Consider the following 22,641-nt stretch of genomic DNA (forward strand, 5'->3'; position numbering starts at 1 on the left):
CCCAGATCCACCTCTGTCCCTGTACTTCGGCTCCGCCCCCACTGCTCGGAGGGTCGCGCTCCACCACTGAGGTACCCGGGCACGCCCCAGGCCCACCCTCCCTGTGCTCTGATTGGCTGCGTGAGCATCTGGCCACGGCGCACGCAAGTCGGCAGAGGCGAAAGACTTCGCCGGCTAGTCCAGGTACTGGGCCCGGGTTACCGGGAATCAGGAGCGCGGCAGCGGTCATGACGGAGGGCACGTGAGTCTCAGCGCCCCCCGAGAAGGGAGAGCGTGGTCGGGGTCGCCGAGGAAGGGGTCTCATCGGGTCGAGGGCTTCCAGCGAGGCTGCTGCACCGTCCGGTCCAGCCCGCCGTCTGTGGAGACCTGCGGCACCAGCCTTGGGGGGCGGTGAGGGGCAAGCTCTCCTTCGGAGGCGTCGCCTGAGGGCCTTCTGGGGCCGGGCCGGGGTGAGCCGGGTGGGGCCGGGGGTCGGGGTGGGGGCGAGGCCGTGGGCGGCAGTCCGGTGGCAGGTGTCTCCTCTCCCGGAGAAATAATGGCGCGACGTGTAGGTGCAGAAGTGCCTCTAGAGGGTTTTTATTTTGCAGCAGTCTGCTGGTAGGTTGTTGGGGGAAACAGTGAGTGCGTTGCGCCTCTGGCCTCTGACCAGGTCAGAGCAGGTCACTTGAGCATGATCTTTTCTAGGTGTCTGCGTCGAAGAGGCGGACCCTATAAGACAGAACCAGCCACAGACCTCAGTCGCTGGCGGCTCAGCAATCAGGTTGGGAGGCAGACATGGACCTACTCTCAAGAAGAAGATCCTGTCCGAGAGCAGTCTGGCCTGGAAGCTCACCTCTTGGGACTGGATACAGTAAGTGTTGATTCTGCTAGTCCCTTGCAGTGTCTGGGACACCACCAGAAACTTGCGTCCCTCCCTTCTTAGTAAGGAGCACCAGGAACCAGCAGGGAGCTTTAAACAGCTAGATGTAAAGGGTATTTTTTTCTTTCTTAAAAAGAATGGATGTGTAATGTGTACTTGTGTTGCATGTCACCAAAGCTGGTTCCTACAGGAGTTAACTGGGTAAACACAGAACATGAAGCCCCTTTGCTTCAATCCTTTTATCACTAAGCTGTGTGTAAAAAACACCTCTAACTTTGTTTTTATTCAGAAAAATAAGTTTTTGATCCAGCGAATTTCACGAGAAAACAGTTAGAGGGTATGACATATAAATGAAATCTCCCTGTCACTGTGCCATCCCGTGGCCCCTGCCCGAGAGAGGCCTGAGCTCTAGGTCTGAGTCACACACTCTTGGGCACTTGGTTTATTTAAGATGTCTTGGAGAAGTTGTGAATAAATTTGAAAATATGTCACTGGAACACAGAATTGTGAGGGAGATTGGCAATACCATCATCAGAATTTTAGGCTTTGAAACAGCTGAAACTTTCAAAATAATTCAAGTTTGTTACTTTGACTTGCTGTCTAAATGCCGAGGGCTCCTCTGGCCTAGCTGCAGACCCCTCAGTTCTCATCTCTTTTTTTCTTCTTTGCAGAAAAGTTTCTTTAAGGACTTGCCGAAAGCGCACACAGCCTGCAGGGGGGCTCTGAATGGGGTGACATTTTACGCTGCACTGCAGACTGAGGATGGGCATTGGGCGGGTGATTACGGTGGCCCACTCTTCCTCCTGCCAGGTAGGAAGGTGCTGCTGTGGCTTGTGGGTAAGACATTCTTGAGATCCTGGCTTGATCTGGTTCAGGCCTTCATTGATCATCTGTGGTGTGAGTGAATGAACAGGTGAAAAACTAGGAGCTTACATAGAAAAGGTCTGGGGAGGGTTGCCTTGTGCCTGAGTTGTCCTGATGTTGTTGCTGGGGGATGGGAGCGAAGGCTCAGCTAGCTAGTGTTCTGAAAAAGGAAGCCAGGGTACTTTGGGAGGTGCAGGGAGGCTCTGGAGTCCCAGTGCAGAGTAGGAGCATCCGTGGAGGGCCTGGCCTGTGGAAAGGTGCAGAGGTGGGCAGGGTGTTGGGTGGCGATCTTTAAGTCCTGTGTAGGCAGCTTGCACATGTGAACTCACTGGAAGGCTTGGCTAAGAGAGCTCAGCTGGGAGCTGTAGGTGGAGGTTGGTGAGCTGCAGGAGAACTGCAGTTGCATCTCCCGGGTACTCATCTGGTTTGGCTAGATCAGACTGTGCTGCATACTGGGAACATTTCTCTAAAGCAATATGAGAAATTCCTTTTATGAATTTCTAGGAGTCCATCAAGCTCCCGTGTTTGTTTTGACTCCAAGCCCTGCTGTCTCCTGGACTGTTCAGCTTTGTACTCCTGTCCAGGGACCCATGGGCCTGTCCTTGAGGGCAAGTCATTGGGCTTTCTTCCCTTGGTCCCACCTAGAGCCTGTTGAGACTTTTCCCAGGGGTCTTTGTAGGGAGGCAGTGACTGTACTGGCTTGCTGTGACCCTGGGCAAGGTGGCAGGACTGCACCATGCCTTGGCTGACTCATCTGTGACGTGGGGACAATGGGAACTGGGTTTGGTCATATGTGCACAGCACCAGGCACTCAGTAGGCGACAGGTCATGGGGATGCTGTGTTGGTTTGTGCTTGCTGCTGCAGCTCTGGGCTTGGCCTGCCGCCCCCCTCTCCTCACCCCCACCCCCCTGGCTCTCTGCAGGCTGTAAGGTGGGGCTTTCCTCTCTCCCTCTGGACTCTGGACAGACCATCTTTCTCAGGTTAACACTGGCCTGTTTTGGGGTACTGTCTCAGGGTTCTTCCATGGCTGACTGAAATTTGACTGGTCTTTTTCTTCTTTAGTTTGGAGAACGCTCCTGGAGGCCATGACTCTGTGTGGCTGGTGTTGCACTGAGCATCACTGTGGTGATCACTGACTCTGGGGTTAGACCTCCTGGGCTTCAGCCCCAGCCCCACCACTTAGGGGCTGTGCCTCAGTTTCCTTGACTGTAAAATGAGGAAGCCACAGGCACTGCTTCCTGCTTGTGTGTTTCACTGTCTTGAAAGCATCATATTTGTTACAAAAGGAGATGGACTTTTTCCTATGAACCTCTGTGATGTCTGCTGGGGCTTCTCATGCATCTGGCCAGAGTCAGGGATCCATTCCACAACACGTTGTTGTTGGGGCCTGCCTGAGACCCCACAGGCTCAGTGCCATGGGCATGTGGCTGATGAAGTCAAGGCCAAGGGTAGAGTGGAGGGGGAGGAGGTAGGGAGCCTTTGAACACCATGCTCAGGAGGGGCAGGCTGGGAACAGAAGGTTCTTTGTGGGTATTATTTGTTGTCCATCTTTCAAAGTGACTTGTGCAATTAAAACATTTAATAAAATGGGAATATGTAAATATAAGCAAGTAAACATTACCCCATCCAGGGATGATCCATTTGGGGTTTCTTTCCCAGCTGGCATGTCAGTAGCATGGGACCCTGGAGTGGCTGGTGGGTTCTGCATGCTCCACGCAGTGTGTGTCATGTGTGCTGTTGCCGCTGCTCCTGGGTCCCCGGTTCCGAAGTCCCTGATTGGGTCGGGAGGAATAGCCTGCCCGGGCTTGTTTGCACAAGAAGCGGCCGAGCAGAGAGCTCCCTGTTGCGTGGGGTTCCCAGAGTCTCAGGCCTGGGCTTAGAAGTGCTGAGTCCCTGCCAAGGAGTATCTGTTCTGCCCCACAGGCCTCCTGATCACGTGCCATGTGGCGAACATCCCTCTGCCGGCCGGATACCGAGAAGAAATTATACGGTACCTGCGGTCTGTGCAGCTCCCCGACGGCGGCTGGGGCCTGTGAGTCTGCCTGACCCTGGGTCATGGCATGTGTGTGTGCACATGTGCACATGTGTTCTTATGTGAGAGATGTACCTGTTGGCGGGGAGTTACTGTAGCTGTGGGCTGGGAGTGGGTGGGGAGAGAGCCTGGCAGGAGGGAATTGGGCTGGGGGCTCCATGCAGGCGGGTCCAGGTTTCCCTGGTGCTTCTCATCCTGCAGCTGGGGCATGGGCCCCTCCTGGGCTTGCTGACTCCATACCGGCAGCCTTCATTGCAGAATCCTGGGAGGACAGCTCAGCTCTGCTCACCTCCTGGACGGAGTCGTGGGCATCTCGAGCTTGGGGTCCCAGCCCTCTGGCCTGTGGGCGCTGGGGCAGACAGGATCTCGCCAGTGCCCTTTCCCGCCTGGCTGGCTGCCTCTGGAGTGGGCTTTGCGGGCCTCAGTGATGTAGAGTCTTAGCTGAGTCACTGCCACACGACACTGGTCCTGTTGATTCAGTGTGAGAAGTGGACAGAGGAGGCGGGCAGGCCTGGGGAGCAGTTTGGAACTGCTCAGTTGTCACAGAGGTGCAGGAACTCTTACCGGAGTATGGCTGTTCTGGATGTTTCTTGTGTAGTTATGTCATTCTTGATTTGCTGAGGAAGCTTAATGAAAGCGTTGCTTAATTTCTTAAGTAATGGAAGATGTCATTTCTCATTCGCCTCCTTCTGCCGTAGGCACGTTGAGGACAAGTCCACGGTATTTGGAACTGCGCTTAACTATGTGTCTTTGAGAATTCTGGGTGTGGGGCCTGACGATCCTGACCTGGTGCGAGCCCGGAACCTTCTTCACAAGAAAGGTAACCCCTGCCCAGAACACACAGGCAGTAAAGAGGTCATGTTACCTCAGTGTAAGGAGGGCTCGCAAATTGAAACTATTAATAGACAGATGCAAGGAAGGCATCAAAGTGGGAGTAGGAGGAAACTGCCTACCCTTGCCAGTAAAATTTCAGAGCACAAAGTAAGGTTGCTGTGTTTCACAATTCTGTTCCACAAATCGGCATGGACTCACGAAGGACACGCTGGCGCATTGCTTGCGGGAGTGTGCCTTCCCAGAGGGCAGCTGGGCTGCACCTGTGGGGTGGAGCTGGTGGAGCTCTGCTTGCCCTGCTGCCTGCCCTACTGTGTGCCTGGCGGAATTCCTAGTGGTGGCTGCTCTGCCCTCGCCCTGGGAGGCCCTTCAGCTCCTGCCGCTCAGAGATCACCCACTGCCGCTCTGGCCCACCTGCCCGCCTGCCCGCCCCTCCCAGACATTCCTCACGCTGTTCATGCTTCCAGTTTTGCGCTCACCCACCGGAGGGCCTTCCTGTCGGCACCTTGACGCCCCTTCCTGGCTCAGGGCTTCGCCTGCACTGCTTTGTCTTCCTGGGGGCAGGGGAGACACGCTTGTTCTGGGGAAGCTGTCTGTTCCAGCCAGTGGTTGTGGTGTGGGTGGTCCGAGGGCTCTGGAACCTGCTCAACGCGAAGGGGAGAGGACCCTCAGCAGCCTGTTGGCTGAGGGGCTCTGTTCCTGAGGATCTCCTCCTCAGCCAGAGGCCGGTGACGGGGACTATGCTCTCCCTCCAGGTGGTGCTGTGTTCATCCCGTCCTGGGGGAAGTTTTGGTTGGCTGTCCTGAACGTGTACAGCTGGGAAGGCCTCAATACACTGTTTCCAGAAATGTGGTATGTGACCCCCTACAGTCAGTTTGGTGGCCGGGTCACCAGTGTCTTAGCAAGTGGAGTGACACTGCCTGGGTCACTTGCTGCCTGTTAGTCAGATATGGGACTGTCCATTCAGTGGTGTGGGGTGGTGTTAGGCCCCTGGTAGAACCCGTGCTTGGCTGACAGAGGAGAGAAGGGGGTTCCCAGTTGGGCGGGAGGGAGGGAGGTGCAGTGGGGTTGGGTCCTCAGCAGGTGGGTGGGTCCTGCCTGACTGCTTACAGAGCCACTGGGGTAGGGAATGAATTGCTGGCTTTGCTGCACAGGTGGCTGTAATTGTGTTGTTATAGACACTCTGAGCATCCGTCGAAACAGAGAACGAAGGTGACGGCCACGCAGCCCTCCCCAGCCAGGGTTGGGGTGTGCATGCTATCTTACTGCCCGCCTTCTAGTTGTTTGCCAGTGAATGTTAAAGTTGATCCCAGACATCCTGTTTCCCCTGTGAATACTTTAGTGTGTATATTTGAAAGATGAGAATTTTCCTTTCAGCAGAACTGTAATGCTATTTAAAAACTCAGCAAAATCAACTTTCATTCCATATTGTGTGAAGCCTATTAGCTGGCAATTGTAAGCATTTTGTGAATATCTCATGAAAGCTGTGGATGTGTCCAGAACACATCCATATACATATAAGCACCTCGGTATCACCCCCAGGAGATGAGGTCCCTGGAGTGGTAGCTGTCAGAGACCCCTCGCACATGTGGTCTGAGGCTGAAAGGGGAGGGTGGAGGAGACCGCCCAGGTGCTCAGCCGCCTGGCGGGCTGCAGAGCTGTGCCCACGTCAGGGTGGGTGTTTGGGCAAAGCACAGCAGGGCCAGTGGTCAGACTTGGTCAGACTTGAGGAGACATGGCAGTCCTAAAGGTTTTTAGGTAAGAACTTTTAATTTTGAAATACTTTTCAATCCCCAGAAAAGCTGCAAAGATAGTCCAGAGTGTCTCTGTAGACCCCTCACTCAGCATCTCTGTGGTTAAGGGTCTCTGTTTCTGTGACATGTTGGTCACAGCCGGGAACTTGCAGGCTCCCTGACCCATTAGGGGCCGCGTCTCCTGGCGTTAGGAGGCACTGGAGGGGTTGTTGGCTACTCAGACTGCGCCCCTCAGGAGCTCGGCTGTGAAGCGCTGAGGGCTGTGCCCACTTGGCTGGAGACAGCCCTGCCTCCGGTGTCCACTTGCTGAAACAGTTGTGGGGGGGTGCCCACTGACATACTCTGCCCCCAGGCTGTTTCCTGACTGGATGCCCGCACATCCCTCCACCATCTGGTGCCACTGTCGGCAGGTGTACCTGCCCATGGCCTACTGCTACAGCACGCGGCTGAGTGCCGAGGAGGGCCCGCTGGTCCAGAGCCTCCGCCAGGTGAGCCTGCCCGCACGTGCCTGCCCCAGAGTGTAGCCCCGCCCCATGTCCCTGAATGACTGCCTGGGAGGGCTATGCTGTTTGATAGGTCCAGTGAGCCTTGCGAAGCGCCCTGGGATGGACTTGGGGAGGCTGTGCTCATCAGGGTCTGCCCGGGGGCAGAGTAGGGATGGGGGCAGGGGGCCCAGGGCCCAGCAGGTCTGGGCTGAGGCGCTGCCTGCCCGCAGGAGCTCTACCTGGAGGACTACAGCTGCATCGACTGGGCCGCGCACAGGAACAGCGTGGCCCCGGACGATCTGTACACGCCACACAGCTGGCTGCTCCACGTAGTATACGGTGGGTATTCCCCCAGCGCCCCCCTCCCCGGGCTGGCTAGGACCGCGGAGTCGGGGGACATCTGAAGTGATAGGAAGGGACACTGCCCCTCAAAGGGTCTCCTTCTGCCCTTCTCACCATCCTGTGTTGGGGTCCTGTGGGGACGACGGGGGCCGGCCTTGCACAGCTCATGTCGAGCAGACCTGCCTGGCATTCGGGCTCCTGGAGAGAGGATTCAGAGCCTAGGGCCTTGGGCCGGGGGTGTCTCCTCTGTGGAACAGAAGGGGCGGTCCCCAGAGCCCCGTCCAGGCCCAGTTCCCATGGATCCATCGGAGCCCAGCGCCTCCCATTGGTGCTGTGTGAGCAAGCGGCATGTTCCCCTTCGCCCTTCCATTCATCTCCCCCGCCCTCCACTCCCTGCCCGCACACCTGTCTGCTCCCCGCCCCCCGCCCATCTGCTCGTCCCCACTTGTCCATTCACTCGTTCCCTCACTGCAGGATGCTGTTCCCTCACTGCAGGATGCTGGGGTGGGGCGTCGGGGGTGCGGCATAGCCGCCCAGGCAGGCCGGTGGGGGCAGAGGCTGCCTGCTATGATGGAGCCAGCGCTCCTCCCATGTCTGCTGTCATTGACGACCCCCTACCACGCCCCACAGCCATCCTCAACTTGTACGAGCGCCACCACAGCACCAGCCTGCGGCAGTGGGCCACCCAGAAGCTGTATGAGCACATCGCAGCTGATGACCGCTTCACCAAGTGTATCAGCATCGGCCCGGTCAGTGCGCTCCCCCTGGGTGTCTGGGCCTGTGTCTGTGGGGCTGGGGGTGGGGTCTCCCCCAGGTGAGGTCTCTCCTTGGGATGTGGCCTCCGATCCCCCAGGACCCTTGGCCTGGCCTGCACTGTCCCCAACCTGGTGTGTCTAGAATGCTGCTCCTATTCCCCCATTCTCCACCCCCTCCTCCCCTCCCCCCATCCCACCCCGATGGCCACTGCTGGCCTCCTTCTTCTTTGGAGGGCCCCTGTGCTTGTTTCCATTCCTGACTCCTGATGAGTCTGCTGGCTCTAGACTCTCGCTTCACAGAGCCTCTGGGCTCCTGACCCGGCTTTGCGTGTGTGCCCAGGCGGCCATCACAGGGTCAGTCGATGGCCTGCAGCCTTAGGGCAACAGGTACAGGAGGCAGAGTTGTGTGAACCAGGGGGCAGGCTGTGACCTCCATGCTAGGACCCCCACGGGGCCACCGTGTGAGCCACATCCCTGACCCTGCTGGCAGGTGTTTGCTGGGCCACATGGTACCTGGGGCCGTAAACCACCACTGCTCTGCTGAACGGCCCTTTCAACATTGGGCTATTCTGTGTGGGCTCTTAGTGCTGCATAAACAAGTTAGACCTTGATTTGTGACCTCTCGGGTGGAAGGGTTGGGTCTCTAGAACTTCTGCTTTGAGCAACAGGCCCTGGCTCACTGGTCTCACTCCCAATTCTCTCCCATGCTCCACAGACAGCTCTGCCCTTGGTCCCGAGTTATCTCGAACAGCTCAGGACACCCCACACCCAGGCGCCCACGCAGGGTCCCTGCCTTGTCTGTCACCTCGTGGCAGTCCTGCTCACCCACTGGCTGGCTTGCGTCCCCTCTGTGGGTCACCCTGTCTTTTCCCTGCTGCAGTGCCCCCTCCCTCCAGGCACACCTGCCTTGGCTACTCGCTGCAGCCTGGTTTTTTTTATCTCAGGGCCTGGAAGCAGAGAGTGCTTGGGAAAGTGGTCAGAGCAGTGGCCTCGCCTGCAACAAGGCTTTGCTGGGGCCGCAGCCCTCAAGCCCAGGAACCCAGTGGGTGTGGGGCAGGGCCCTGACCAGGCTGTCTCCTGCAGATCTCGAAAACCATCAACATGCTCGTGCGCTGGCATGTAGACGGGCCAGCCTCTGCTGTCTTCCAGGAGCACGTGTCCAGGATTCCTGACTACCTCTGGTGAGTGTGCGGGAGGTGAAGCCAAGAGCTGAGTGCTGGCCTGTCTGGGGGAGGGTGGGCACAGCCTGTGTGTCCCTCAGTCTGCATTCCAGGGTGGCCTCTTCCCCACTGGACCCTCCGCATGCTGGGTATGGGGGAGCCTCCTTGTGTGTCCCGTGCTGCTCGGGTGGGTTACTCTCCGGACGTGGACTCTGGGCCCCTGATGTCTGGCACTGCCTGTGCTCCCTGACCCAGGTCATTCTCCCCCTCCTTGTAGGCTGGGCCTCGATGGCATGAAGATGCAGGTGAGGGCAGTGGGGCCGAAGCTGCGTCCTTGCCACCGTCCCCGCCCTGGGTTTGTTCACATCCCCAGTCTCTCCTCCCCACATGGCCTGTTGGCTTGAGGTCCTGTGTCTCAGGGATGTTGCTGGGCCCTCCCGGGTGGGTGCCGTCTGGCAGGAATGTTGACGGGCCCCCAGGATGGTGGGAGAACCAAGGGCTGGCAGCCACCCTCTGTGAGTGGTCTGTACACTGAGGTCACTCAGCCACAGCTCAGAGGGGACGAAGGCCACGGGGGGTTCTTGGCACTAGCCGACTGCTGCTGGATGCTGATCTTGCAGCTCGCACATGGGGTCTGGCTGGTGGGGTCAGGACAGTCAGAGGAGAGCCCCTGCCCTCCCCCTGCCTCCTGGAGCTGAGTCCCTCTTCAGCGTCCTGAGACATGCTCCCTGTGGGCGGGCTGTTTGTGCTGTTTGCTGGTTTCCAGTGTCTGGATGCTGTAGATGATGTTCCCCCCACTTGTGTCCTATGCATGGCCCTGGGGGTGGGGCTGCGGGTCACAGGGCGGCCTGGGCTGACCCGGTCCTGTCCCGGCAGCAGGGGCCCCAGAGGCAGCCAGCCAAGAGCTCTCGGGCTTTGCTCTGCTGTCACTCAGTGTGGAACAGGGCGCCCCCAGCAATGTCCTTGGGTCACACTAAGTGCTGGACCCCTTGGGATGGGTGCACGTGAGCCTGACCCTGCCCAGCACAGACCACCTGCCCAGGTGCCCTTGCTAAGGGTGCTCAAGCCTCTCTTCCAGCTTCCTGGCCCTTCTTCCAGCATTCAAGCCCCTCTTCTAGTTGCCTGGGCCCCACACTGCCAGTCTTATGTGAAGTATCCCAAAACCCACGAAGTTGAGGAAGGTGGTGAGCCTCCAGCCCTGGAGCTTCTGGTTCTGACGGAACTGCCATGCTGTCCCCTGGATCTCATGGCAGCCTGCAGTGGCGTTGTGCTGTGGGCTCGCTGGTATCACGATTTCACCCAGGAGGCTGATCCTTAATGTCACCTTCATCCTACAGTCTCCCGGTGTCCTTCTCTCCTGGGCCATTTGTCCCGAGGGTGTCCACCTTCTTCCTGCTCTGTGCCCTGATCTGATCAGGGCTTGATCAGATCAGGTTTTTGTGGCCTGGGGCTGCCTTGGTCGTGTGCTTTCTTCCCACATGTTGTCTGGCAAGGCCATGATGTCTGGGGCTGCTGAGGGCCACCAGTCTGTCTGGGCTCCGTGCCACTGGGTGGGCAGTAGAGGCCATAGCATCCAAATCCTGGAAGTGCCCTGAGGAAGCCCTGCCCTGGCTGATATTCTGACGAAGGCAGGTTGGGCTGCCTGACCCATGTCTGTCTGCCAGACCACCCACTCAGGCCCCTGTGGGTGTCAGAGTGCAGAGCCCAGAGCCTGGGGTCAGGGGTCAACTGGGCTCCCACCTCTTCAGGATCCGGTGGAGGCCCTTGCACCCTCTTTGACCCTCTAGGCGCCTGTGGGATCTAGGAAGTTGGGGTGGAGTGCAGGAGAGGCAGCTATAATGTTATCCTTTCTCCACAGGGCACCAATGGCTCACAGATCTGGGACACTGCGTTCGCCATCCAGGCTTTGCTGGAGGTATATGACATTGTCCCTCATTCTTCAGCTGCCCTTCCTGTGTGTCTACCCCTGCATTCAGTGGACATGGCCCTGCTGGCCCTGACCCTCCCCTCAGCTGGGCTCTGAGCCTCTTGCCTGGCAACTCTGGGTTGGTGGGGGGTTGGTGTTTGAAGGCTCCAGGGACAGGGAGCCTTGGAGGGTGGTTCCTGAGGTGATGAGGTGGTGGGGTCTTTGGGAAGGGACTGTGGGCTCCAGGCCCTCTCACTGCTCAAATGGCTCATTATGGATACTTCTTAGTACATGCTGGAGAGAAATAGGAGCATGTTTTCATGCTGGTGGGAATGAGGAATGAGGTTGGCAGGATGGGGAGCCCTAGGAAGAAGTGTGGGCCACGTAGCAGCCTGCCTTAGACAGGCAGGGACCCTGTGTGGTGGGCTGGGGCTGGGTGCGGTGGAGAAGCCTGCTTCATTGCTTCACCACGTCCTGCTGACTTGGTGGCAGAACCCAAGCCCACCGAGACTTGGAGGGGTTTGCCTCTGGCTCCTGGGAGTGGCTGGGTGTCACCAGTAGCGTCCAGGGACCAGCCACCGTGCAGACATATGCTGCCAAGCATCTCAGCCCCTTTTCTCTTTTCTAGGCACGTGCACAACACAGGCCGGAGTTTTGGTCCTGCCTGCGGAAGGCGCATGAGTATCTCCGGATCTCACAGGTAAGGCCAAGCCCGGCCCATGCCTCCCACAGATGGGGCTCCCTCCTTCCCTCTGCCATCTCCCACTCAGGGTGTGCCCGATTGTGGATGGGGGAGTGGGTCAGGGGGTGCTGCCTGGCGGGGGGTTCCTCTGGTTCTGGTGACTGAGGGGGCAGGAGCCCTGGGTCTCTGCGCCTCCCACTGTGCTGGCCGCTCCTGCCCATCTGCGCGTGTCCGGTACGGTAGTGATGTGCTCCTCACCCCCGCTTTCCCTGTGTGCTGCCCAGGTGCCAGACAATTTCCCCGACTACCAGAAGTACTACCGCCATATGAGCAAGGTATCACGCCCTGCACCACCGGCCCTGTTTAGCTGGACCTTGCCTGTGAGGAGGAGCTGCTCCCAGTCTTCTGGAGCTTCCTGCTCTGATAGACGCACAGGGTGGGGTTCCACCGGGGCACCCATGATGTTCCTGACCGTGGAGTCGTGTACAAACCCAGTAGCTGAGCTGCCAGGGTTTCACTGCATCATGTGACACATACGTGCACTCAGCAGAACGTGCAGATGTTAAACAAGCTGTCAGACGTGAACGAGAGGGAGGAGGGCAGGGCTGGCTGGGTCGTTCCTGCAGCGTGCGGGGCGTCAACATGGCCACGGCCACGGCCACCTTCCCACAGCGGCTGCTTGTGCCCTTCCTGAGGTGGAGCCTGCCTGGTAGAGGCTGCAGTCCTTGTGCTGGAATCTGGAGGCCTGTCTGCATGTGTGTGGCCTGGGGCTGTGGCTGTACTTCCCCATGATGGTCAGGCATCAGCCCTGCAAGGGCAGGGAAGATGCCTTGGCCTCCACACTTACAGCCCCGCACTTTACAGGGTGGCTTTAGCTTCAGCACGCTGGACTGTGGCTGGATCGTGGCTGACTGCACGGCTGAGGCCTTGAAGTCCATCCTCCTCCTGCAGGAAAAGTGTCCCTTTGTTTCCAATCATGTCCCACGAGAGCGGCTTTTCGACACTGTCGCTGTGGTGAGGCTGCTGGTTGTGGGGCTCCCATCCCTGAGGGTGCTGGGCACGCCGAGTCTTGGCCGCCCAACCACAGACCCTCTTAACCAGGTCTTGTCAAAGTTTTACATGGAGATGGCTCGTTTGGTGGCGCATATGTGATTTATAAGTGATAGGCACGTGTGTGCTGGGAAGGGATCCCAGGTGGTCCCAGAGTGCCTGGTTGACAAAGTGCCCACTGTTCTGGGCCCACAAGGTCTGGGCTGCTCCTCGGCTCCTTGCCTTGCGTGGATTCTCAGGACCTCTCGCTGGTTTTAGTTGCTGAGCTTGAGAAACCCCGACGGAGGGTTTGCCACCTACGAGACCAAGCGTGGGGGACACCTTCTGGAGCTTCTGAACCCCTCCGAGGTCTTCGGTGAGTAGTTGACCTGTCACGTGGCCACGGACTCAGGGGCCCCACATGTCCAAGGCAGGCCCTCCTGCCAGCGCCTGGAGCTCTTTCCCTGCTTGGGGGTGGGGGTTGGTGCACAGTACCAACCAACTGCTGGCAGGTGAGGTGGATGCGGGCAGACGCTCTGAGGAGCCCCCAAACACCAGAACTGTCTGGGCTCCTCACCTTCCAGGGTGTGGTGACCCTGGTGGTAGATAGGAAAGCTGCAGTGTGCCTCTCGGAGGTGGGGGCGGCCTCACTGGGGCTCTCAGGTCTGAGCCTGGGCCACCCCTGCTCTGTGTTCCATGAGGGCCGGCCTGCCTCCTGAGTGCTCCTCATGGAGCCCGTGAAGGGCGGTGATGGCGGGGCCGCTCACCTGTGTCCTCCCAGGTGTGGCCCGTGTGCACCCTGTACACGGGTCTCCGTTTGTTGGGCTCCTGTAACTGGCAGGCGTGCTCCCATGCAGGCCTTTTTAGGGTGGGTGCGGCTCCGCTGTACGCCCTGCTCTTTCACCCTCCTACCAGCCTGGCCATCTTGCAGCACAGACAGGCCTCCAGGTCACCTGCGCTAGGGCCACCCTCCCACCGGTGGCCATGTCCCCAGGCTGGTCGCCGGTGACATCTCCTCCTTTCCTCTGGAGGACAGTCAGGCACCGTGTGTTACGGCACTCTCCTGTCTCATGGTTTGGCCTGGATTGCCTGAGTCTTTCCTTCCGTTTTCCAGGGGACATCATGATTGACTACACGTACGTGGAGTGCACTTCAGCAGTGATGCAGGCGCTGAAGACTTTCCACAAGCAGTTCCCAGACCACAGGGCCGGGGAGATCAGGTAAGGGGTGCTTGGCCACGCAGCACAGGTGCCATTAACTTGGGGGCAAGAACTCAGACAACCTTGATGTCATTGAGAGCAAGCCATTTGCTCACTTGGGTGCTAGGGCAGGGGGCCCATCTCAGGAAGGGGGCTCTGGAATGAAACTCATTTAAAAATGGAAGAGGTTCAGATGCTTCTGGATGTGGTTGTATGCCCTGAAGTATATCAAGTGTGTGTACTGGGGGTCAGAGTAGCACAGTTATACCATAAAAGCTATTCTTTGCATCTTCTTAATGTTAAAAGAGGACACATGAAGGTGTACCTAGGAGATACCACGGTTCAATTCCAGCCACTGCAAATGTCAGTATAATGTGGGTCACATGAATTTTTTGGTTTCCCAGGGCATTTGAAATTTATGTTTATGCTATATTGTAATCTTTTAAGTGTTCAATAGCATTATATCTAAGAAAAATATATCTCATTTAAAAACATTTCATCGCTAAAAAATATTAACCATCATCTTAGCCTTCAGCGAGTCGAATTGTTTTTGTGATAATAACATCCAAGATTACTGATTATAGATCACCACAACTGACACAATGGTAATGAGAAAGTTTGAAACATTGTGAGAATTACCAAAATGTGAGAGACGTGAAGTGAGCAAATACTGCTGGAGAGTGGCCTGATAGACTTGTTCGACGCAAGGTTGCCATGAACCTTCCGTTTGTAAAAAAAAAACATAGTATCTGCAAAGTTCATAAAGCAGAGCGCAATAAAGTGAGGAATGCTCCACCTGTATTCAAATCATAGAATTTTTACATACACCTTTCCTGGTACAATTTGGCACATGTTCAGAGAAGCACACAAACCCTACATGTGGCCCTTGGGTGAATAATGAAGTATTCACCCACACACCCATGTGACCACATCAGGCAAACACGTTACCAGAAGCTGCCCTCCTGGTTCTCCTTCCCACTGTGATCCCAGGTGGAACCCCACGTCTGTCTCCACTGTCAAATACAGATCCCATACTTGGTTTATGCATGTGCTGTCATGGATCTTTGGGGGTCTCTCAGTGGGTTATGATGAACCATCCTGCTGTGAACCCCCTTAGACTTGTCTTTTGGGGCATAGAGGTTCCCATTTCTTGAGGATGTGGATGTGGACTTGCTGTGTTATGGGGCTTCTGTGCAATTTTTGTAGATTTTCCTTCATCCTTGTATGATTCTGTTGTTTCATGATTCTTGGTCTTTATGTGCTTTCCTTTTTCTAGATTGTTGGACTTGGTAAGTATTTTGTTCAGGATTTTGTCAAAGGTTTTTATTTTGTTAAATAGCTAAAGGGAAACCAAAGAATCGTTGAAGCAGTAATTAGTAACAATTTATCATGCACACACCAAAAAAACAGTTTGCAAACCAAGAGCGCTCAAACCAAAACTCTGAATGAGAGTTGGGTATATATTGTTATAAAGCAGCTTATATTGTGAGAAAACAGAACGTTTATTCTTCACAATGATTGGTTTACAGTATTAAAATTTTAAGTGTTTACTTTGTATCAAGGTTGATAAGCAGTTTTCTTTATGATTTCCAGAGGTGTAAACAAGAAATGACCCAGGTCAAGTTAGTCTTGCAAAATAAGCTAAATTAGCCTTTGTGTGTATGATTGAGCTGGTTTTGTCTGCTTGGGGAATTTTCAAGGCTGCACTCAGGTTTTTGGTCACTGTCTTGGCTGGCTGAGAGGATCACCAGCCAGGGTCACATTATTCTTTGTCTCTACCGTTGGTATCTCTTTTCTCATTAGTTGAATTGACAGATGGGAGGGCCATGTACTCAGGATATTCATCATTCACGTTGTTATTGCAGATTTCATCCAGTTGTCTCATTCTGATGGCTAGCATTTGGCATGTGAGTGGCTGCTGATAGACATTTAAAACCATTGAGAGTTTAATGTGATAACTATAAAAAGAACAACAGTCAAGATTGAAAAATTTCCCAGAGCCAAAATTTCATCAGTTAAGTAAATCAAATGGGTTATCACCAGATTCAGGTATTAGCTTTCTGACTCAACCTTCAAAAACTTTAAACATTGTTTATGTAACACATATAGTGTGTCAGCAACTGCAGGTCCTCAGCGTTCCTCAGTAGGAAAGGCACACGGGGGCTTTACTTCAGGAGGCAGTACTGCACACGTGCTTCCACCTAAATCAGTCCTTTATATGATCTGAGCCATCAGGTAATTCAGTGAGAAGCATTTCTGTGGAAACAAAAGAAAGCAATGAGTAATAGTTAAAGCAAATTATAATTTCAGTTTCTGAGTTTGGGGAGCAGCCAGTTGAGACAATTTCTGGGTGTTGGGTTCAAAGCATTGTCAGATGAAGTGAGGACAGGCTTGGCAATCAGATAGGATAGTCCTGGTTCTCAGTGTGAGTCTCTGGTGATCTTTCTGAGTGGCCACATAGCAACAAGCATGAAGACTGTCCTCTCATGAGCTGTTGAAGTTTGTATCAAGTTGTCCAGCTTTTGCTTGCAAGGTTTGGGAAAAGGGCAGCATTCGTTTTGTAGTGAACTCAAAAGATGGAAGAAAATTGGAAGTGTTAGTTTGAAGAGTTCTATCCACATACAGGAAGAAATTAGAAGAATTCAGGATTCAGTCCAGTGTACACTGAGAAAACAAACTTCAAAGACAGTTAATGATGCTAGCATCTAATGTACATCAGTTCAGTTCAGTTCAGTCGCTCAGTCCTGTCCAACTCCTTGTGACCCCATGGACTGCAGCATGCCAGGCCTCCCTGTCCATTACCAACTCCTGGAGTTTACCCAAACTCATGTCCATTGAGTTGGTGATGCCATCCAATCATTTCATCCTCTGTCGTCCCCTTCTCCTGCCCTCAATCTTTCCCAGAATCAGGGTCTTTTCCAATGAGTCAGTTCTTTGCATCAGGTGGCCAAGTTATTGGACTTTCAGCTTCAACATCAGTCCCTCCAATGAATACCCAGGACTGATCTCCTTTAGGATGGACTGGTTGGATCTCCTTGCAGTCCAAGGGACTCTCAAGAGTCTTCTCCAACACCACACTTCAAAAGCATCAATTCTTTGGCGCTCAGCTTTCTTTATAGTCCAACTCTAACATCCATACATGACTACTGGAAAAACCATAGCCTTGACTAGACAGACCTTTGTTGACAAAGTAATGTCTCTGCTTTTAAATATGCTGTCTAAGTTGGTCATAACTTTTCTTCCAAGGGACAAGCGTCTTTTAATTTTATGGCTGCAGTTACCATCTGCATTGATTTCGGAGCCCAAGAAAATAAAGTCAGCCACTGTTTCCCCTGTTTCCCCATCTATTTGCCATGAAGTGATGGGACTGGATGCCATGATCTTAGTTTTCTGAATGTTGAGCTTTAAGCCACCTTTTTCACTCCCCTCTTTCTCTTTCATCAAGAGGCTCTTCAGTTCTTCTTCACTTTCTGCCATAAGGGTGGTGTCATCTGCATATCTGAGGTTATTGATATTTCTCCTGGCAATGTTGATTCCAGCTTGTGCTTCTTCCAGCCCAGTGTTTCTCATGATGTACTCTGCCTATAAGTTAAATAAACAGGGTGACAATATACACCCTTGATGTACTCCTTTCCCAATTTGGAACCAGTCTGTTGTTCCATGTCCAGTTCTAATTGTATGCAGTTCTTCCTGACCTGCGTACAGATTTCTCAAGAGGCAGGTCAGGTGATCTGGTATTCCCATCTAATGTACATAATGGTGTGTTATTGAAGAATAGTTTTTCTATCCATAGTAACCTCTGTTTCTGTCAAAGATACCCAAGTCCACTTTCAATAAACTTGTCCTGATTATTTATGTAAGTGTAACTGGAATAGTGACTGACCATGTAAGCTTTTTAAAATCTGTTTTGCTGAAGCTTTTCATGAGGAATCTCAGATTAGACCTTCAGCGTCTCTTTAGGCTAAGAGGCCAAGCCAAGGAATTGTCCGGTTATGGCCTGTTACTGGAACAGATTTGTATTGAACTTTCACAAATATGTATTGTTATGAAAAATTAGAACGTTTAATAGGAGTTTTAGAATCGATCTGGGGGGACCAGATTGGGAGAAAAAGATAACTGTTTACCAAATTGCTGTAAGTTAAAGATAGCTTAAAAGAGAAGAAAAGGGGTTCTTTAAATTTAGAAAATGAAATGATAAAGAATAAGCAATGTTTTAAATTAAGTTATAAAAACTATAATTACCTTCATCAGTTCATTTAGTCTCCAGTGATTAATGCTTGTTGATCTTGATCTTTTGTTATCAGTTTTATGAATTCACCAGTTTTCTGCCAGAGTTCTGGAAATTTTTACCCAATTCAGTGTTTTGATCCTAAACTTATCAGAAACCTTCATTCTAGAGGACTTGTCAGAGCCTTTTCCATGAATCTCTTTGAAGATGAAGCGCTTTTGCAGGAATGTTTTTGCAAAAGCCGCAAAGTAAAACAAATAATAACTATTTTTAAATAATAATAACTGTTTGTAAATGACAATAATTGGTATTATGACTGATGACATTATATCAAGGCATACCAGATTTTTGGGAATTTCATGATTTCTGATTGTTGTTTAGTTGCTAAGTCACGTATGACTCTTTTGTGACCCCATAGACCATAGCCTGCCAGGCTCCTCTGTCCATGGGATTTCCCAGCCAAGAATACTGGACTGGGTTGCCTTTTCCTTCTCCAGGGGATTTTCCCAACTCAGGGATCAAACCTGTGTCTCATGCATTGCAGGCGGATTCTTTACTGCTGAGCCACCAAGAAAGCCTGTGTTTTTTTGAATATTTATATTAACAATTTCCATATAAATATTTCCTAAAAAAAAGTTCAGCCTCACTTCTTATTTAACAATATTTCCCATGAAATTTAACACATAATGAAAGTTAGATAGTTGTTAAAAATTTTTTTTCTTTCTTTTAATAGAGAAGACTCAGTTTTCTTAAGTAATCAAAGACCTGATAAAGACAAATCATAGAATTTTAGTTTCCTAGGCATATTAAAGGTAAACAAAAATCTTTCTTATTAAGATCAGACCAACAATCTAAGAAAAATATCCTTTTAACAAAGAAAAACAAATCCTAATTTTGTACCAGTGTGATTTTAATATTAAAATTCTTCCTTTTTAAAAAACTAGCATAAAATCCATTCTAATCTTAGTTGACTTGACTAAACATAAAATTCCTTTCTTAAGATTCCTTTTCTATAAACCTATACCTTTTTACATACTTCAGGTTTTGTCCTTTTTCCTTTTTTATTCTGGAACAATCATTTTACCTTAGAACAAAATTACTTTCTTTTTTCCTTGAACGAAAATGCATATTTATCCCTCATGCCTTCTACTGAAAACGTACATCCGACTTCTCCTGTATAGTCCACTTTTTTCATCCGTATTATTTCTTGTAGTTTTGTAAACAAAGGAACAAGCTTAGCTCTTTTGCAAATCAGTTTTGGCAAGGGAACTTGCTATAGGCAGTTTGTATTTTCTTTGAAAAGCCTCTTTTTTAAATGCTGTCGTTTCAACTTTATTAGTTCAAATGTTATTTTCTCAATTTCAAAAACTTACAAAGCTTATCTAGAAAGGATGCAAGGCAGTTGTCACTCTTGAGTGTGTGTGTGTGCGCTCAGTTGCTTAGTTGTGTTCGACTCTTTTTTTTTTTTATCCTGGCAGGATAGCCTGCCAGGCTCCTCTGTCCATGGGTTTTTCCAGATGAGAATACTGGAGCGGCAACACCATATCCTCCTCCAAGGGATCGTCCTGCCCCTCGGGACAAGCCCATGTCTCTTGCATCTCCTGCATTGGTAGGCAGATTCTTTACCACTTCACCTGGGAAGCCAGTTGTCACTCTTAGAGGATAGCATAATTGCCTGTGAACTACAGCAAATGATTGTGAACTCTTTCTACATAATACAGTTAAAATAAACCATATGCTTTTTGAAAATTACATTATGAGATTCCCTTGTGTCTACGGGTTCATCCTGGCATTGTTTGCTAGAGTGGGAAGGACCAAATAGGCAGGGATGCAGGATCCCCACATAGCTGCTGAAGGGGATTGCTCTCTGAGTTGAGTAGGCAGAATAAAGATTTGAAAGATGGGAGAAAAACTTCTGAACTGGTGGCAGCTTCAACTATAAGCTGTGACTGTCTTTGAAAACTCCACCAGAATTACCAGCCTTGCAAGTAGTTATAAGATTGCTCCCTGGCTGAAATCTGAAAAGACAAGGCAGCAAAGCAGGGGCCTAGGTTGCACCTGGCTTTGAGGAGTTACAACTGTGTTTGCAGAACAGGACGGGTGGTGTGGCTGTGCTGGCCTGTTTGGTGCACAGCCCTTTGTTACTCAATTTGCTGACCTATGAGAATGGTGGTTTTCAAACATGTGGAGTCATTCCTTAGAAGAAATACAGTGTACATTACAGCCTGTATCTTTGCATGTAAAACCATGGAACTAACTGAAAGAAAAGTTTAGTAAATGGACATGTGTTTCTTGTTTTCAGTATATGCCATGTATGCATTCTATTTTGTACTTTATAAAACTATTACTTATATATAGACAAATGAATCTATAACAAATCTATCTATAAATTATGGATAAAATTGAAGGTGTACACTATTTCTTTATATAGATATAGATATAGATAATATATATTTTCTTTCTTTTACATGCTTATGATTCTTTTTCTTTAGAACTATAGAAAAGACAGATTGATCTTTGTAATGGAAGCAGATCATTGGTTTCCAGAGGGTGGAGGGAGCATCAGGAGCGTAAGGACACATTAGGAGGATGGTTTGTCCATTGTCCTGAGTATGATGATGCTTTCTCAAGTGTATGCATGTCGTAGAACTTACTAAATTATATACTTCAAGTAATATATCATATGTCAATTATATCTCAATAAAACTTCTTAAAAAAAAAACCTAAAAACACAGGTACTTGTATCTTTGCTAGGCCAAAGAAGAATGAAGTCCTTCACCATAAAGAAAAAGGATATTGAAGTGGGGAGAAAACAGGAATAGGTTAAAGGTCAGATGGGTTGGGCTGCACCTCAGTGGGGCTCCACCAGCACTTTTTAAGGTAGGCTTGTCAAACAGCCAGGAAATCCAGGCCCGCTAGGAGGAGAGGCACTGGCACAGGTAGCACATTGTGCCCAGGCCCTTTCAAGTGTTACGTCCCTAATCACAGCGTAGGACACACATCCCAGTCTCTCGGTGCTCTTTGAAATGGATCTGTCCACTTGGGCCTGTCCTAGACCTGCTAAGCCAGAGCCTGCATTTACATAACATCCCAGATGATTCATAGATAAAGTTTGTGAACTGCTAACCCAAAATATCAATACACAATAGTCTTTCTTTTTTAAAATTAATGATAATGTTAATCATAATTCTCCAATAGTCTATGATCAAAGTTTGAGAAATAAGAAGTTGCAGTAAGTCCTCCCACATAGGAGGAAACTCTCTTGTGCTGTGCTGTGCTTAGTTGCTCAGTTGTGTCTAACTCTGTGCAACCCCATGGACTGTAGTCTGCCAGGCTCCTCAATCCACGGGGATTCTCCAGGTAGGAATACTGGAGTGGGTTGTTATGCCCTCCTCTAGGAGATCTTCCCAACCCAGGGATCGAACCCAGGTCTCCCTCATCGCAGGCAGACTCTTACTGTCTGAGCCACCAGGGAAGCCCACCCTGGGTCTTGCAGATGCTCCAAGGCACATGCATAGCTGCCCGCTGGGTCCTGGGGTAAGGGATGGGTAGTGCTTCTGTGCTAAGAGCTGAGAACAGTTACCCTCCAGTCCTTCAACAGTTGGCAGGCTTCCAGAATAGTCATGTTGGACACATTCTGCCAGTGCAGCTGTCCTCCTGGTGGGAGAGGGACTCCTGTGCTGCCTGCCCTGCCATCTTTCCAGGATCATCTGCAATTGATTTTGATGTTGATCTTCTAACTAGACAGTTTGCTAAACTTTAATGAAGTTTTTAATACACTTTGGCTTATATAGCAGTCTTAGGTTTACAGAAAGATTGCATAGAGGGTTCCTGTTTAGCCACTTCCCTCCCACCTTGTTTCCCTGTTATTGATATCCTGCATTAATTTGGTACATCTTTTTTTAATTTACAATTGATGAACCAGTATCGACACATTATTGTCATCCCAAGTCCACAGTTTACATTCAGATTCACTCTTTGCATTAAAAATTTTTTGGTGCTAACATAATGGGTATTGTGATTTTAATTTCAGAATCGAATTGTTCATTGTGGTAGGAAAACAATTATCTATTGTATATTAATCTTGTATCCTGCAACCTTGCTGTAATTATTTAGTAGTTCCAGGAGTTTTTTGGTTGAGTCTTTGGGATTTTCTATGTAAATAATCAGGTAATCTGTGAACAAAGACAGTTTTATTTCTTCATCCCCAATATGTATACCTTTTATTTCCTTTTCTTGTCCTATTGCTTTAGCTAGGACTTCCCATATGAAGTTGAATAGGAGTGCTAAGAGTGGACATTCTTGTTCCTGATTTGGCAGGAAAGCATCTAGTTTCTCACCACTAAATATAATATTAGCTATAGGTTTTTGTGGCTGCCCTTTATCAAGTTGAGGAACTTGAGGAACTTCCTTTCTGTCCCTAGCTTGCTGAAAGTTTTTTTTTTTTCTTATCACGAGTAAGTGTTAGATTTTGGTAAATATTTCTTCTATAGCTGTTTTTTTGGTCATGTGAT

At 51.0% G+C, this 22,641-nt stretch overlaps 1 protein-coding gene across 9 annotated transcripts in view; it reads left to right on the forward strand.

The window, feature by feature from the left end:
- Nucleotides 1–139: 139 nt before the first annotated feature.
- LSS (lanosterol synthase) overlaps nucleotides 140–22,641 on the forward strand; it is a 30,497-nt gene continuing 7,995 nt past the window's right edge. For 2 of the 9 annotated variants that reach the window (XR_015132979.1, XM_086317348.1), the window contains exons 1-17: nucleotides 140–241; nucleotides 685–850; nucleotides 1,531–1,669; nucleotides 3,648–3,756; nucleotides 4,455–4,576; nucleotides 5,343–5,439; nucleotides 6,694–6,829; nucleotides 7,057–7,165; nucleotides 7,799–7,917; nucleotides 9,007–9,104; nucleotides 9,361–9,388; nucleotides 10,942–10,998; nucleotides 11,618–11,689; nucleotides 11,956–12,006; nucleotides 12,536–12,685; nucleotides 12,980–13,076; nucleotides 13,815–13,920. Coding sequence is in view for 8 of the 9 variants with exons in the window: in XM_086317348.1 (XP_086173474.1) it covers nucleotides 228–241; nucleotides 685–850; nucleotides 1,531–1,669; nucleotides 3,648–3,756; nucleotides 4,455–4,576; nucleotides 5,343–5,439; nucleotides 6,694–6,829; nucleotides 7,057–7,165; nucleotides 7,799–7,917; nucleotides 9,007–9,104; nucleotides 9,361–9,388; nucleotides 10,942–10,998; nucleotides 11,618–11,689; nucleotides 11,956–12,006; nucleotides 12,536–12,685; nucleotides 12,980–13,076; nucleotides 13,815–13,920 (1,670 nt within the window). In the remaining variant the exon portion in view is untranslated. Of the gene's footprint in view, nucleotides 242–684; nucleotides 851–1,530; nucleotides 1,697–3,647; nucleotides 3,757–4,454; nucleotides 4,577–5,342; nucleotides 5,440–6,693; nucleotides 6,830–7,056; nucleotides 7,166–7,798; nucleotides 7,918–9,006; nucleotides 9,105–9,360; nucleotides 9,389–10,941; nucleotides 10,999–11,617; nucleotides 11,690–11,955; nucleotides 12,007–12,535; nucleotides 12,686–12,979; nucleotides 13,077–13,814; nucleotides 13,921–19,605; nucleotides 19,880–22,641 lie in introns of those variants that run through there. The other 7 variants (XM_086317279.1, XM_086317427.1, XM_086317533.1 and 4 more) reach the window with 6 other exon arrangements.

Source organism: Bos grunniens, chromosome 1 (assembly GCF_055505025.1).
Source record: "Bos grunniens cultivar Pamir isolate PY7600 chromosome 1, Bosgru_T2T1.0, whole genome shotgun sequence".
Lineage (NCBI taxonomy): Eukaryota > Metazoa > Chordata > Mammalia > Artiodactyla > Bovidae > Bos > Bos grunniens.